A 14,709-nucleotide genomic window follows, 5' to 3' on the forward strand; every position below is an offset into this window, starting at 1 on the left:
AATCTAGATATCATGAATTCCGTTATGGTCACCATAGCAAACGAAGTTTTGAAACCAGAAAAAGTCCCAATAAAGAAAAAGGATTGGATGACCGATAAAATACTAGACCTTATTCAACAAAGAAGAAATTGGAAAAACAAAGACGAGATTCGGTATAGAGAGATATATCAACAAATAAGATACGAGGTTAAGCGAGCAAAAGAGGACTGGATGGAACAAAGATGTCGTGAAATGGAAGAACTACAAAGAAAACATGACGAGTTTAATATACATAAAAAGCTTAAGGAAATTACCTACACTCAGAGAAAAAGAACCCCTCACTTTATGAGAAACTCCAAAGGTAAAATAATTGTCGACTTGGATCAAAAAAAGGAAGAATGGACTAACTATATAAAAGAGCTCTTCCTAGATACGAGGCCACCACATAACACCACAAAGTATACGAATACTGGTCCTAGTATTTTAAAAGCGGAAGTGGAGAAAGCCATCAAACAGAGCAAAAATGGGAAATCTCCAGGCCCTGACCAAATACCATCAGACTGGCTCAAACTTCTGGATGACGACAATGTCTCACAACTAACAAACATTTATAACCATATATACGAGACTGGTATGATGCCACAGATATGGTTAGAGTCTACATTTATTCCACTCCCAAAAAAGCCTAATACATCATCATGTAAAGACTTTAGACTAATTAGTCTCATGAGCCACTCTCTCAAGCTACTTCTTAAGATAATTCTTAATAGAATCAAGCAGAAATGTGAAGAGACAATGGGAAACAAACAATTCGGTTTCAGAGAAGGATTGGGAACAAGGGAAGCTTTATTCTCAATGTTAACATTACTTCAACGATCATGGGAAGTACAGAAACCAATTTACGTCTGCTTTATAGATTTTGAGAAGGCGTTTGATAGAGTTCAACATGATAGGCTGTTTGAATATCTAGAAATGATTGGAATAGATGATAAAGCTCTGAGACTTTTACAACATCTATATTCTAATCAAGAAGCTTCTATTCTGGTAGACGGCAAAGAAACAGACAAAATTTGCATTCAAAGAGGTATCAGACAGGGTTGTGTGTTATCCCCGACCTTGTTTAACGTATACTCAGAAATAATTTTTAATGAAGCCTTGGAAGGACAATGTGGAGTTCGAATCGGGGGAGAAACTATTAACAACATCAGATATGCAGACGACACCGCAATCATGGCTGAAAATATCGAAGATCTTCAATTCCTTATAGATCGAGTCACTAGAGAATGCTCCAATAACGGACTTAACATAAATGCAACAAAGACAAAGTTACTTGTGGTTAGTAAACAAGACGTCGGCCATATGCAACTAATTGTCAATGATGAATCAGTAACAAAAGTTAACCATTTTAAATACCTAGGATGTTGGATAAACTAAACACTAAATCCGGATGAAGAAATTAAAACACGTATAGAAATTGCAAGAGGAGCATTTATGAAACTTGGATATATTCTAAGCAACTCTCAGCTGAACTTACAACTAAGAATCAAGTTCCTAAAATGTTATGTGTATCCTATATTACTATATGGATGTGAAACCTGGATCATGAAGGTTAACATGATGAACAAATTAGAAGCCTTTGAGATGTGGTCGTATCGTGCAATGCTCAGAATATCTTGGGTTCAACGCATTTCAAACAGAGAAGTCTTAAACAGAGTAGGTCAAGGCGAAGGTGACTTAATGAAGATGATAAAAAAGAGAAAACTTGAATATCTGGGGCATATTATGAGAGGTAGCAGATACAGGATGCTGAAGTTAATACTCAATGGAAAGATCGACGGAAAAAGAGTAATTGGTCGAAAGAAATATTCATGGCTCCGAAACCTTCGTCAATGGACTGGCTTATCAGCAGATCAATTGTTACATGCCGCACAAGATCGAGAACGATATCGGCAAATTGTTATGGAAGCTACCCACGCCTAAAAATTTGGGCACGGTACTTAAAGAAGAAGAAGAATACAATCGATGGTTTCTTCGTAAAACATATAGCCGAAAATGATTGCCAACTTAAGAAACTTTAATTCCATATTTTTTTATTTAAGTCAAAAATAATTGTTGCGTTGTTCTTTTAACCTGCCTCGCGCTCCTGTAACGTACCGTAAAGCCATGATCCTTTGAAACGTGGTGTGGCGCTTTTCACCGATTTACAGTTGGTAAAGACAAAAAAAATATATAATATAAAAAGACAAATAATAAAGACTGGAATCAACGCAACGTGAAAAAGCGCTCTTTCCCTAAATATTTGTGATATACGATCCATGGTCAAAAAAAAACTGGTGGCATCAGCACAAAACCGTGAAGTGTGGAAACAGTTGAGTGAGACCTATGTCCAGCAGTGGACGTAAATTGGTAGGATGATGATGATGACGATCCGTGGTCCAAGGCAGAACACTCGATATTTATGGCCGGGCTCCCCAATCATTTTTCGGTATATCGACACGATTCAAAGGAAGGCAGTAGCCGATACAGACTAGAGTAGGCACTTTCCTCTTCAACTCTTCTGCCTTCCAAGCCTTCTGTCCTGGTAATTTTACTATGGAGTGGTCTAAAGACGTTGTGTTGGAATATCATTGTATGAATTAATTAATTATTAGAAAATATTTCGCTAATTTAGTCTAACCTACAGGACAATTAAATAATGAAAAATATACTAAAATATATTTTATTTTATAGTTAGAATATTATCCTGTCCGTATTTTAAATCCTATATTATAAAATCTAATTGTCATACATTTTGTTGCTGTTTGTCATGGAAAATATAACTTTTTTTACTTTAGAGTTTAATTAGTAGCTTCAGTTCAGGGACCCTTACCTGTTGATTTCGTTCTATTCCTATCACGTACGTTGATGGTTTTGGGTATTTTGTCGGACATCAGCGTTTCTAAAACATAAAATCATGATATAAAATCACAAAATCATGTTAAAATCTTGTGTTATACTACATTACTGTGATGGCCTAAGAGAAATTATGTAAAATAACCTTTGCTCTGTTCTGTTAAGCCAAGGTATTCGTAAAAATAATATTAACAAGACAATAAAGCAAGCATACTAGGGCAGTTCGATAAGTACTTAGCCTCCAAAAGAAAAAATAAATTTTTTGAGAAGTAGCGATTTATTTTAGAATATTGTCCTCCCTTTAGCTCGATAAACCTGACTTAGCGATGTTCCAACTTCTTTAACCCGTCTGAAAAATACGTCCTCTAGAGCAGGGGTCACCAGTTATATTTCCTGAGGGTCCGTTTCTAAAACCTATGACACTTCCGGGGTCCGGAGTTAACACTACCTGTCTGGTTTTTCCAATTCGGTAAACAAATCAGAAGGGTGCAGTACGAAATTTTTAGGCAGAAATTGTTTTTAACAGTTTTTTAATAAATCCAAAACATCACCTTTTTTGCTCCCGAAAATATGTATTTAGCATTTTTGGGTCATCTTAAACAAAAAAGATTTTCTGTCATTTTTCTCAAAACTTAGTTATTTACTTATCTAATTAGTTAGATAAATTTTAAGTTTTAAGAGATTTATAAACTGAAAAATGGGAAAATAAGCATTTTCGAAGCTGAAAATTCATGTGTACATTATTATTTTTGCGGTTGTCAAGTGCCTAAATTGAAATTTAAACATTCAATTTCAAGATTCTGATAAGTTATATGGGTTTATTTCAATTTCGACCGTTTGTTTTTATTGGCGTATTTAATTAGCACATTGGCAATAATTAATTGAATAAATAAATAAATCATTAAGAACAAAATATGTTAATAATAAATTATAAAATTTTAATAAATATGAAGTATTTGTTGGGCATTTTTTGATAGTACGTATAATATGTATAATAAGTGCGACAGAGACGCACCATAAATTGCGATGTGCGGCGACTTAAAGGTTGAGTGGACTCGCATAATTAACAATTAAAAAACAACGGTCTATATTGAAGTAGGTAAGTCACGATTACTCGTTAGAATCTTGAAATTGAATTTATAATCTTCAATTTAGGCACTTGGCAACCTAAAAACAAATAATTTACATATGAGTTTTCAAACCTCGAAAATGCGTAGGTATTTTCACATTTTTCAGATTTTAAATCACTTATAACTCGAAAACCATTAACTTTTGAAAAAAATGACAAGAGACCTTTTTATTTAAATACAATTTTCGGGGCTAAAAGGTACCAGTAAAAGGGACCAGTTTAGCTATTAGACTGGAAGATATTATACAGAAGTTCAGCCACGATTTTCTGAGTCCTGCCTTTTGCAATACTGGAAGGGTAGACGAGGCACTTACAATTTGTGGAACATTCACAAATTTCCTGTGACATTTTCTTGTAAAAATTAGATTTTCCAAAAAAAATAAAAATAGGGTTTTGCTATGAATTTCTGAGTCCTGAAATGTGCGTAGAATGACAGGATACTATCGATTTTATGAAAAAACATTTTTGGGCAGGAGGTTTGAAAACGGGCTAATGGAGTATATATTATATACAAACATGTAAGGAAAATAATTAAATTTTCATGATTCTCTGGGCCCTGCCAACTAAATAAATTAAACATATTCATTTCAAAATGACCAAAAAAAATTTGGCATGACGTCTCCTACTGTTTAAGTATACTTGTCCCTTGGAAAATTCTGCGGAAAATTTGTCCTGCCTTTAAAAAGTTATAATACTCAAATGCAATCAATACTTTTTCGGTACTCGGCAGGAAGGTTAAACGGTTCTTGTAAGACGGCAGGAGTCATATATTTGTCAGAAAATTCGTGAAAAATTCCACGATTTTCTGAGTCATGCCATTTTGCATATGTTTAAAGAATCTTAATATAAGTCTATTTACAAAGAGGCAGGATGGTTTTATAGTTATTCCGTATACAGGGTGGGACATTAGTGTGACAAAGTTCAATTACTCGTTTGTCGTAAGAGATACGAAAAAAAGTTATTTAGGTAAAACGTGGGGCACAGATAGGACCATAATTTAAAAATATTTTCTAATATACAGAGCTACCCGTATTGACAGGGTGACACAAAGTACTTGAAGATGGCGCTTTGTAATTAGATTTTTTATATCTCCAGAACGCTTCTATTTCGAAAGACAAAAACTAGTCCGTCTTTTTATCTTCCAGAGGTAAATCGATTCCATCAGTTGCGAATATCTAGTACCGGTCATAGGAGTCCGTTTTGGGTAGGGCAACGGTTATTTTATCCATAACTCTTTTGTCTTTAACTTTTAAGCATTTATAACACTAGATTATTAAATTGTGAGGTATTCTAGTACTAAAAGGTACTCTTGCTTTAAGTCGGTAGGATGCACCGTTTTCTAGAAAAATCAATTTTAAAATTTTTCGTTTTGTGAATTTGAAAAAAATTTGAAAAAAAAAATTAAAAAAGGTGTATTTACCGACTTTAAGCAAGAGCAACTTTTAGTACTAGAATACCTCACAATTTAATACTGTACTGTCAAAAATGCTTAAAAATTAAAGACCAATAAGTTATGAGATAAAATATCCGTTGATCTACCCAAGACGGACGTCTATGACCGGTACTAGAAATTCACAATTGATAAAGTCAATTCATCTCTGGAAGAGAAATGAACGTACCCGTTTTCGTTTTTCTTAATTTCTTAATAGTTTTTTTATTTTTTTTCAAATTCAAAAAACGAACAATTTTTCAAATCGATTTTTCTAGAACACGGCGTATCCTACCGACTTAAAGCAAGGCGAACTTTTAGCATAGGGAAACCCTAGTGTCAAGTCCTAATAATCCAGTGTCAAAAATGCTTAAAAGTTAAAGACAGAAATGTTATACGATAAAATATCCTCTTCGCTACCCAAAACGAATAGTCCTGTCGCCAGGGGGGGTACAACGGCCTCGTTAATTCAGATGGACTTACCCAAATTTTTTTTATGTATTTTGACCCGTAGAACACGAATTTTTTGGGTAACAGTTGATCCGGATGTCGATAAGATTGTTATAGACCAAGAACTTGAGGAATCAAATAACAGCGATTTTTGACAAAACAAAACAATATTTTGTATTTTTTGGGTCATTTTAAGCAAAAAATATTTCTACAAGTTTTTTAGTAGGATGCACAGTTTTCGAGATAAACGCGGTTGAACTTTCAAAAAATCGAAAAACTGCAATTTTTAAACCCGAATAACTTTTGATTAAAAAATAAAATAGCAATTCTGCTTAGCGCCTTTGAAAGTTCAAGTCAAATTATGTCGGTTTTGATTATTTGCATTGCTAAAAATTTATTGTGTTATTGCTAAACAAAGCTACAAACAACTAGGGCGTGAGTGATGTTTCTATGATTTCTCATTTAAAATCGAACGAGTAGGTAGAATAGGTACTAGTGCAATCAAGACTATTTCTACGTTACATGCGTTAAAACGCATGTAAAAGCACGGGAAACCCTACGTGTTTATAGCTTTGTTAAACAATAAAAAAATAAATTTTTACCAATGCAAATAATCAAAACCGATATAATTTGACTTAAACTTTCAAATGCGGTAAGCAGACTTGCTATTTTATTTTTTAATCAAAAGTTATTCGGGTTCAAAAATTGCAATTTTTCGATTTTTTTAAAGTTCAACCGCGTTTATCTCGAAAACTGTGCATCCTACGAAAAAACTTGTAGAAATATTTTTTACTTAAAATGGCCCAAAAAATACAAAATATTGTTTTGTTTTGCCAAAAATCGCTGTTATTTGATTCCTCAAGTTCTTGGTCTATAACAATCTTATCGACATCCGGATCAACTGTTACCCAAAAAATTCGTGTTCTACGGGTCAAAATACATAAAAAAAACTTGAGTAAGTCCATCTGAATTAACGAGGCCGTTGTACCCCCCCTGGCGACAGGACTAGAACTCCTATGACCGGTACTAAAAATTGACAATTGATGGAATCGATTTATCTCTGGAAGATAACTAGGTGCACCAGTTTTCGTTTTTCTAAATGGAAGCGTTTTGTAGCTACTTTAAAAAACTAATTACAAGATGCCATCTTTAAACAGCTCTAGCTTCCTTAGGGAAGCATTTTCGGACTAGGTGAATTGAGATAAATTTTCTTAAAATTATCTGAGGAATCTCCGGTCTTCGTTTGTTAGGAGAGTTTCTGGACACCCTGTATAATCTAATTCTAATTGGTACATTCCCTATTAACCAAAAAATTCTAAAAATTATTAATTTTCTTCCTAATTCCTTTTATTGCGTTTTCTTAGATAAAAATATGATCTAATCACTTTATACTAATCACTAAAAATATAATCTAATCACTGCAATAATTTTACAGACTTAAAATTTTATTTTTACATATATATGAAACAACTATACAACCATCCTGCCTCTTTGTAAACAGATTTATATTAACATTCTTGAGATATGTGCAAAATGGCATGACTCAGAAAATCGTGTAACTTTCCATGAGTTTTCTTACACATTTTTCAACTATGTATAGTAAAAAAGGTTAGGTTAGATTAGGTGAATTGTGTTCCGCTTCGCGTCGTTCGGCAAACTGCAATCGCGTGCGGAAAAGTACGGAATCAAGGTGAAAATTGTCCACAGAATTTTCCAAGGGTCAGTTAAACATTAGGAGACGTCATGCCAACATTTTTTTTTGATCATTTTGAAATATTTTGTTTAATTTATTAAGTTGGCAGGTCTCAGAAAATTATGAAAATTTTATTCTTTTCGTTACATGTTTGTATATCTATATACTCCCTTAGTCCTTTTGCAACCCTCCTGTCCAAAAAATTTTCTCCATAAAATCGATAGTATCCTGTCATTCTATGGATATGACAGGACTCAGAAATTCATCGCAACTCCCCATTTTTTTTCATGGAAAATCTAATTTTCGCAGGAAAATGTCACAGGAAACCCGTGGATTTTTCCATAAATTGTAAGTACTTTTTCTAACCTTCCAGTATTGCAAAGGGCAGGACTCAAAAAATTGCGGCTGAACTTCTGTCAATATTTCCCGGTTTATATGGCGAATTTTAAAATTTTAAATAGAAACCCCCATTTTTTATTGCAGGTTTGGATTCCTTATATAAAAATAACTTTTATGCAAAGGAGGAAGAAAAGGGAGCATATGGATAAAAAGCTTTATGAGATTGAACAGCATTATATTAATAAAAATGTAAGGAACTTCTACCAGGAGGCGAAAAGGAGCAGTGAACAATGTGAAAAAAAAAACAGAATTACTACAAGAGTAAGGAAGGGCACCTAATAGGAGCTAAGCAGGGGAAACTAGATAGATGGCAGGAGCATTTTACAGAGCTACTTAATGAAGAACCGGATGGAACTGATGAGGGGCAAGTAGAAATGATAGAGGAAGTTAACGACCCGGCGGAAACAACGGAAACTCCAACCGTGAAAGAAATAAGAGAAATCATACATAGCATAAAAAACAATAAAAGTGCAGACAGCATGGTATTACTGCAGAATTAATCAAGCTTAGGGGAGAAGCACTTATATTATAACGCGATTATGTAGCCTGCTGACGGAAATCTGGGAGCGAGAGGAAATGCCGGAAGTATGGAGAGAGGCAATAGTATGTCCCATTCATAAGAAGGGAGACAGGGCAGTATGCGAGAACTACAGGGGTATCACTCTCCTAGACGTAACATACAAGGTACTCGCCAGAGTCATAAGAAGCAGATTGGAAAGGCACTTAAATGAGTAGGTTGGTGAATACCAGGGAGGATCCAAAAAGGGCAGATCCACCATAGATCAAATATTTGTGTTAAAAATGATTCAGATCAGTACGTACGAGCAACAGTTAAAGCTAAACCTTCTCTTTATAGATTTCAAACAAGCTTACGATTCTGTGGTAAGACGGGGTCTGTACCAGGCTCTAAGGGTACTCGGAATTCCGGAAAAGATGATCAGTCTAGTAAAAATGACCTTAATGAAGACCGATAATAGGGTAAGAATAGAAGGAAGCCTAATAGGAAAATTTGAAGTTAAAAGGGGATTAAAGCAGGGAGATCCGCTGTCCACAGTGCTCTTCAATTTCTTGTTGGAGACAATATTGAGAGAGAGAGAGAGAGAGAGAGAGTGGAATACGAACAAAAGGTATGATCTATGACAACAGAAGCCAGGTTCTGGCCTTGCGGACGATGTAGTGCTAATGGCAAGAACTGAAAGGGAACTGCGTAGGATTTTCAAACTCTTTGAAGTAAAGGCTAAGCAGTATGGACTGAGGATTAACGAGCAAAAAACAAAGTATATGAAAATGGGACAGCAAACCAATTAGCCAATGTAACAAAAAGAAGTACTTCTGTTGGAGTGAATGTAAAGAGAGGGATAAACTCCAACAGAAGTAGAAAAAGAAAAACAACTTAATTTCAGCTAATGGAACAACAATGAAGAGATGGGTTGGTAAGGGAAATACTAAGGAAAACTGAAGTACTTGTATGGGGGGATAATGATATTAAGATGATGAAGTTGAAGAAAGGGAAAATTGAGAAAGTCGAAGCACTGCACAAACTCCTAAGAGCAAAAAATATTTCCAGAGAGGCAAAATTGAGATTATATCGAACATTAATCCAGCCCACAGTCCTTTACGGAAGCGAAACATGGGTCATGAACAAGAATCAAGAGAATATGCTGAATATCTGGGAGCGGAGTGTCCTAAGGAAGATTTTCGGGGGAGTAAAAGACGATGAAAACGTTTGGAGGAGACGAACAAATGCAGAGATCAGAGAGCTGTAGAGAAAACCAGAAATAAGCCAGATAGTCAAAACAAAGAGACTTAGTTGGCTAGGTCACCTTGCGAGAATGGCGGACGGTAGGTGGGCAAAGGACTCGCTGACGAGAGGGGAAGGAAAGAGGAGAAGAGGAAGATCAAGAAAAAAGTGGCTAGAAGCATGTAAGGAAGATCTGGAAACAATCGGGATAACAAATTGGAGAACTGCGGCCACGGACAGGAGAAAATGGAGGAAAACCGTGGAGAAATTCCAAGCCAAGGGCCTTTAAGCCTGTTGAGCTACAAATATATGTACAACTTTTATGCAAGACATGTTTTCGAATTATTTCAGGGGAGTAGTGAGGGGCAACTTTGAAATCTGAGCATCCAAAAAATCAAGGGAGTAAATTTATATGCGATATGGGAGCTAAGTAGGACATCAATTATTGGTCAATTTGGAGGAAAAAGGTGACTACGAACTACGAAAAAATAGCAAAACCAAGTAGTATCTAGGAGTCTAAGTAGAAAGAAGGACAATACGATGATTAAGATGTTATTCTGGAAATTTCCTTCTTTATTATCATTATTAGAAATTGGTTTATCTAAAATAGTAACCATGAATTTTGGGTTAGATTAAAGCACTGCTGCGCAATATAGGATACCATATCCTGTATTAATAAAATAATTGTTTGAGATCGAGATATATTATGGCTGTTAAAGAGATAGCAACAAATGAATGGAGGCTCAGCTACAATAAAGAATTAGATACTCATGTTTGGGAAGGAAAACTAGTTAAATTAAGGCCAACAGACTTAAGATAACCAGAACATATGGTACGGAGTAGGGACAGCCGGTTTGTAAATAATGTGTTTTGGGAAAGACAAGATGAAAAACAGCGCTAGGACCAGTGGTGGATCTAGACATTAACCTTGGGAGGGGAAATTTGCCTTAGGGGGAACTTGCAATTAATAACCAACGAGAAGACAAAAGAGATAAATCCAAACTACAATTGTATGCGTATTGGAGTGAATTTGTCTGTCTGTGGTTTAAGTTTCATGTCAGCTAATATATTCTTGTTCAACAATTTTTTTCTTTAATTTTAGACTTTGTTAGGGTAGGGGGGATTTCTCCATTTTTTCTCCCCACAGATCTGCCACTGGCTAAGACTGACTATAAAGGTGGACGAATGCAGTCAGAGATAATCTTGGGAAAATAGGGGTGAAAGGAGAGACTACGATACAATCACTGTACCTAATGCTTTTCTACGTTTTTGAAACGCCCTTGTATAACGATTTTTTTTACCTCAAAAATAGACTTCAGTTTAGGCGATTACTTCTCATCGCTTCCTTGCCACGGAATATTATTTTTAGATCGGAAAAAAGGTGGTAGTCAGTGAGGGCCATATCTAGACTCTGTGGTGTGTGTGTGTGTGTGTGTGTGTGTGTGTGTGTGTGTGTGTGTGTGTGTGTGAAAGGAATTCAAAGCCCAATTCGTAAATTTTTGCCATCGTTTTCATCGACTTGTGACACCGTGCATTGTCTTGGTGAAACAAAAATATTTTCTTCAACAAATGGGTCTTTTTCTTACGATTTCGGTCTTCAAAAGCTCCAATAAACCAATCTAGAAGAAAATAATTCTTTGCGGGTCCCAAAATACAGAGGCCATAAACCTTCCGGTGGTTTTTAGCATCATTGGTAACTTTGGACAGATATCCTATTTACGGATGTTGCCCACATAGATGATTGCCGATTTGATGCCAGAGTGGAGTAATAGATCCCTGTTTGATTCTATGTGAGATACCGACAAAAGATCAAACCTATTTCGACCAAACATATCCAAACAGCGCCAAGACTCATCAATTCGTTGTTGTTTTTGCTCTGGTGTCAGAAAACAAGCTTTCTGATACTCAAATTTTTTATGTATAATAGTGAAAACTCTACCCTTTGATAACTGCAGAGGATCAGTTATCTCTTACAACTTCACTTTGAGACTTTCCATAATAATTTTCAGCGTTTTTTTGATGTTTTCGGAAATATCTTCCTTATTTGGCCTTCCAGAGTACTCAGCATCATTGCTGACGGTAGAATCACGTTTGAATGCAGCAAACCAGCATTTCATGACTGTAATCGATAGAGCAGAGTACCTATAATACTTTTTGAGTCTTTGTTCAGTTGGAAGATATTTTTATCATCAAACTACAGTAATAAATAAACTCGCTAAATGGCTTTTAATCCATTGTTTATAAAAATCACAATAGTAGTGTCACTTCAAGTACTGTAATTCAGTAAATAAAATAATCTGAATGACATGAAAGTATGCGTTTGAATATTGACACTACCGAAATATCATTGAATAATTTATTAGAGGCGCCATCTCATGAGTAGGCCGGGGACTTATTCTGAAGAAGACCATCCATAATAAACATATAAAATGTACCCATAAATATAGTGATATACGGGACTGAAAATAATCAGAAAACTATCAAAACTATAAAATCTCACAGTTGTCATATTCTGATCTAGGATAAAGATGGGACAGATAGAGAGAAATATTTTAAAGTAAATAACATTTTACAATACCTTTGGTTTTTCGAAGTTGATCCCACAAAATTTTCTCAATCATCTCTTTCCAGGTTCTCCATATTTTTTCTGATTTCGCTTCAAGAATATAAGTGTACTTGCTCGAATTTTGCTTTTTCTTGCTTTTTGTAAAATCCGTTAGGTGTATAATAAAGTCATTAAATGTTGCTATCCTCAAATCATTCATTTTTATGTGGTCGTAGTAATAGAAAACTTCCAATCGAGTCTAGAAATATTAAAGCAAGTTTAATTTCTCACTAAAAATGTTCATAACAATTTTATTTTTTTAGTATTGCTTGTTAAACCCATTATGTTCAAAACAATTATTATATGGGTAAGGTAGGTATGTTTATTTAAAGAAATATGTGTACATATGTATGCTTGTATTAGAGAAGGAAGGGCGGTGGAACACATCAAGGAAATAACAAGATACATATATACTACAGTTGAAGATATACATATTATAGTTATCAAAATACGGCAGAGTTTAAGGTAAAGCACGGCAGTATTCCTTGACTTCAAACCGATTAGCTACATAATAAGTGATCAAGGGAAAATCTTCAATGTGTGTATAATCAATGCACATGCACCAACCGACAAAAAGTAAGAAAAACAAAATGACCAATTTTATGAAAAATTCGAATTTGTTTATGATACACGCCCTCAAAGTGACATCAAAATTGTAATTTGTGCCCTAAATATCAAGATTGACACAGAAGACTACTACCAGGCACATATTGGTAAGGACCTCTCAACACACCTTATGGAAAAGTGGCCCCGGTCAAATTTAACGAAAGTTCCGGTCAATGATAGGTCTCAGTACGTAGATTAAAAAAGTCCATGACACATAGGTCTGAAAAACTCTTATTCTGAAACTACAGTCTTCTGAAGTTATTGGATTTAGGTGCTCGGTTTACGTTAAGTGCACTAATTCACAGTCAAATGAATAACAATATTTATTATTGGAAGAAGAGATTCCCCCCGTAGATCCAGCACTGTTCAGTAGTTTTCTAAAGATAAGGCAAAACTGCAGCTATCCTGGATTTGGATGAGTGTGAAGCATTCATTAAAACATGATAATTCTTATGTAACTCTAGCAGCATATTTTCCATCACACTGTCTTCAGTTTTCTGAGGACTTTTCTCATGGACTTTTTTAATCTACGCACTGAGAACTATCATTGACCTAACTTTCGTTAAATTGAAGATAAGATATATGAGCAATGCAATACTTAAAATTTCTGTTTAACTGATACCCAAGGTTGGTAAAGATAACAATTTCAAGGATCAATTACAAAGTTATAAAAGAGAAAGTTATAAAAAAGAATAACTGAATAACTAAAATACAATAAAAAAAAATGAATAACCATTTTCAATTTCGTTGCAAAACGAAAATACAGCCGAACCATATTCCAGTCCAATCAGAGAGTGCTGCAAGCACCTCTACCGGTTTCGAAACTTATTAGTCTCTCATCAGGAGGCACATATGCTGCTCTCCCTGATCCAACCAAAACAAACCCCAGCGTGCAGTCCCGAATTGCAACGAACGAAATGGCATAGATGCCCTAGCGGCAACTGCTAGCAAAAGACTAAGTTTTCACTCTAATGGCATATAACATATCCCACCAGAATGAAAGCAATGGGAACCTTCTCTGGTTACACCTCCGAGGCTTCTACAATTTGCAAGCCATACGGATGCTGAGACTAAGGAAGATGAGGGAATTCTACAATTTACAATTCACGTCACATCTGCTCAGCGCGGTAAAGTTCCAACGAGACTGGTTCCCTTCATACTCCACACAGAGTAAATGTAAATCAAAAATGAATAACCATTTTCAATTTCGTTGCAAAACGAAAATACAGCCGAACCATATTCCAGTCCAATCAGAGAGTGCTGCAAGCACCTCTACCGGTTTCGAAACTTATTAGTCTCTCATCAGGAGGCACATATGCTGCTCTCCCTGATCCAACCAAAACAAACCCCAGCGTGCAGTCCCGAATTGCAACGAACGAAATGACATAGATGCCCTAGCGGCAACTGCTAGCAAAAGACTAAGTTTTCACTCTAATGGCATATAACATATCCCACCAGAATGAAAACAATGGGAACCTTCTCTGGTTACACCTCCGAGGCTTCTACAATTTGCAAGCCATACGGATGCTGAGACTAAGGAAGATGAGGGAATTCTACAATTTACAATTCACGTCACATCTGCTCAGCGCGGTAAAGTTCCAACGAGACTGGTTCCCTTCATACTCCACACAGAGTAAATGTAAATCAAAAATGAATAACCATTTTCAATTTCGTTGCAAAACGAAAATACAGCCGAACCATATTCCAGTCCAATCAGAGAGTGCTGCAAGCACCTCTACCGGTTTCGAAACTTATTAGTCTCTCATCAGGAGGCACATATGCTGCT

The 14,709-nt window shown here is 35.5% G+C and overlaps 1 protein-coding gene across 1 annotated transcript in view; it reads right to left on the reverse strand.

Annotated features, from left to right (window-relative positions):
* LOC114343904 (uncharacterized) overlaps positions 1-14,709 on the reverse strand; it is an 80,802-nt gene that overhangs the window by 8,476 nt on the left and 57,617 nt on the right. The window contains exons 6-7 of the mRNA XM_028294754.2: positions 12,291-12,516; positions 2,849-2,917 (exon numbers count right to left, since the gene is read on the reverse strand). Of these exons, the coding sequence (XP_028150555.1) occupies positions 2,849-2,917; positions 12,291-12,516 (295 nt within the window). The remainder of the gene's footprint in view (positions 1-2,848; positions 2,918-12,290; positions 12,517-14,709) is intronic.

This window comes from Diabrotica virgifera, chromosome 2, assembly GCF_917563875.1.
Source record: "Diabrotica virgifera virgifera chromosome 2, PGI_DIABVI_V3a".
NCBI classification, from domain to species: Eukaryota; Metazoa; Arthropoda; class Insecta; order Coleoptera; family Chrysomelidae; genus Diabrotica; species Diabrotica virgifera.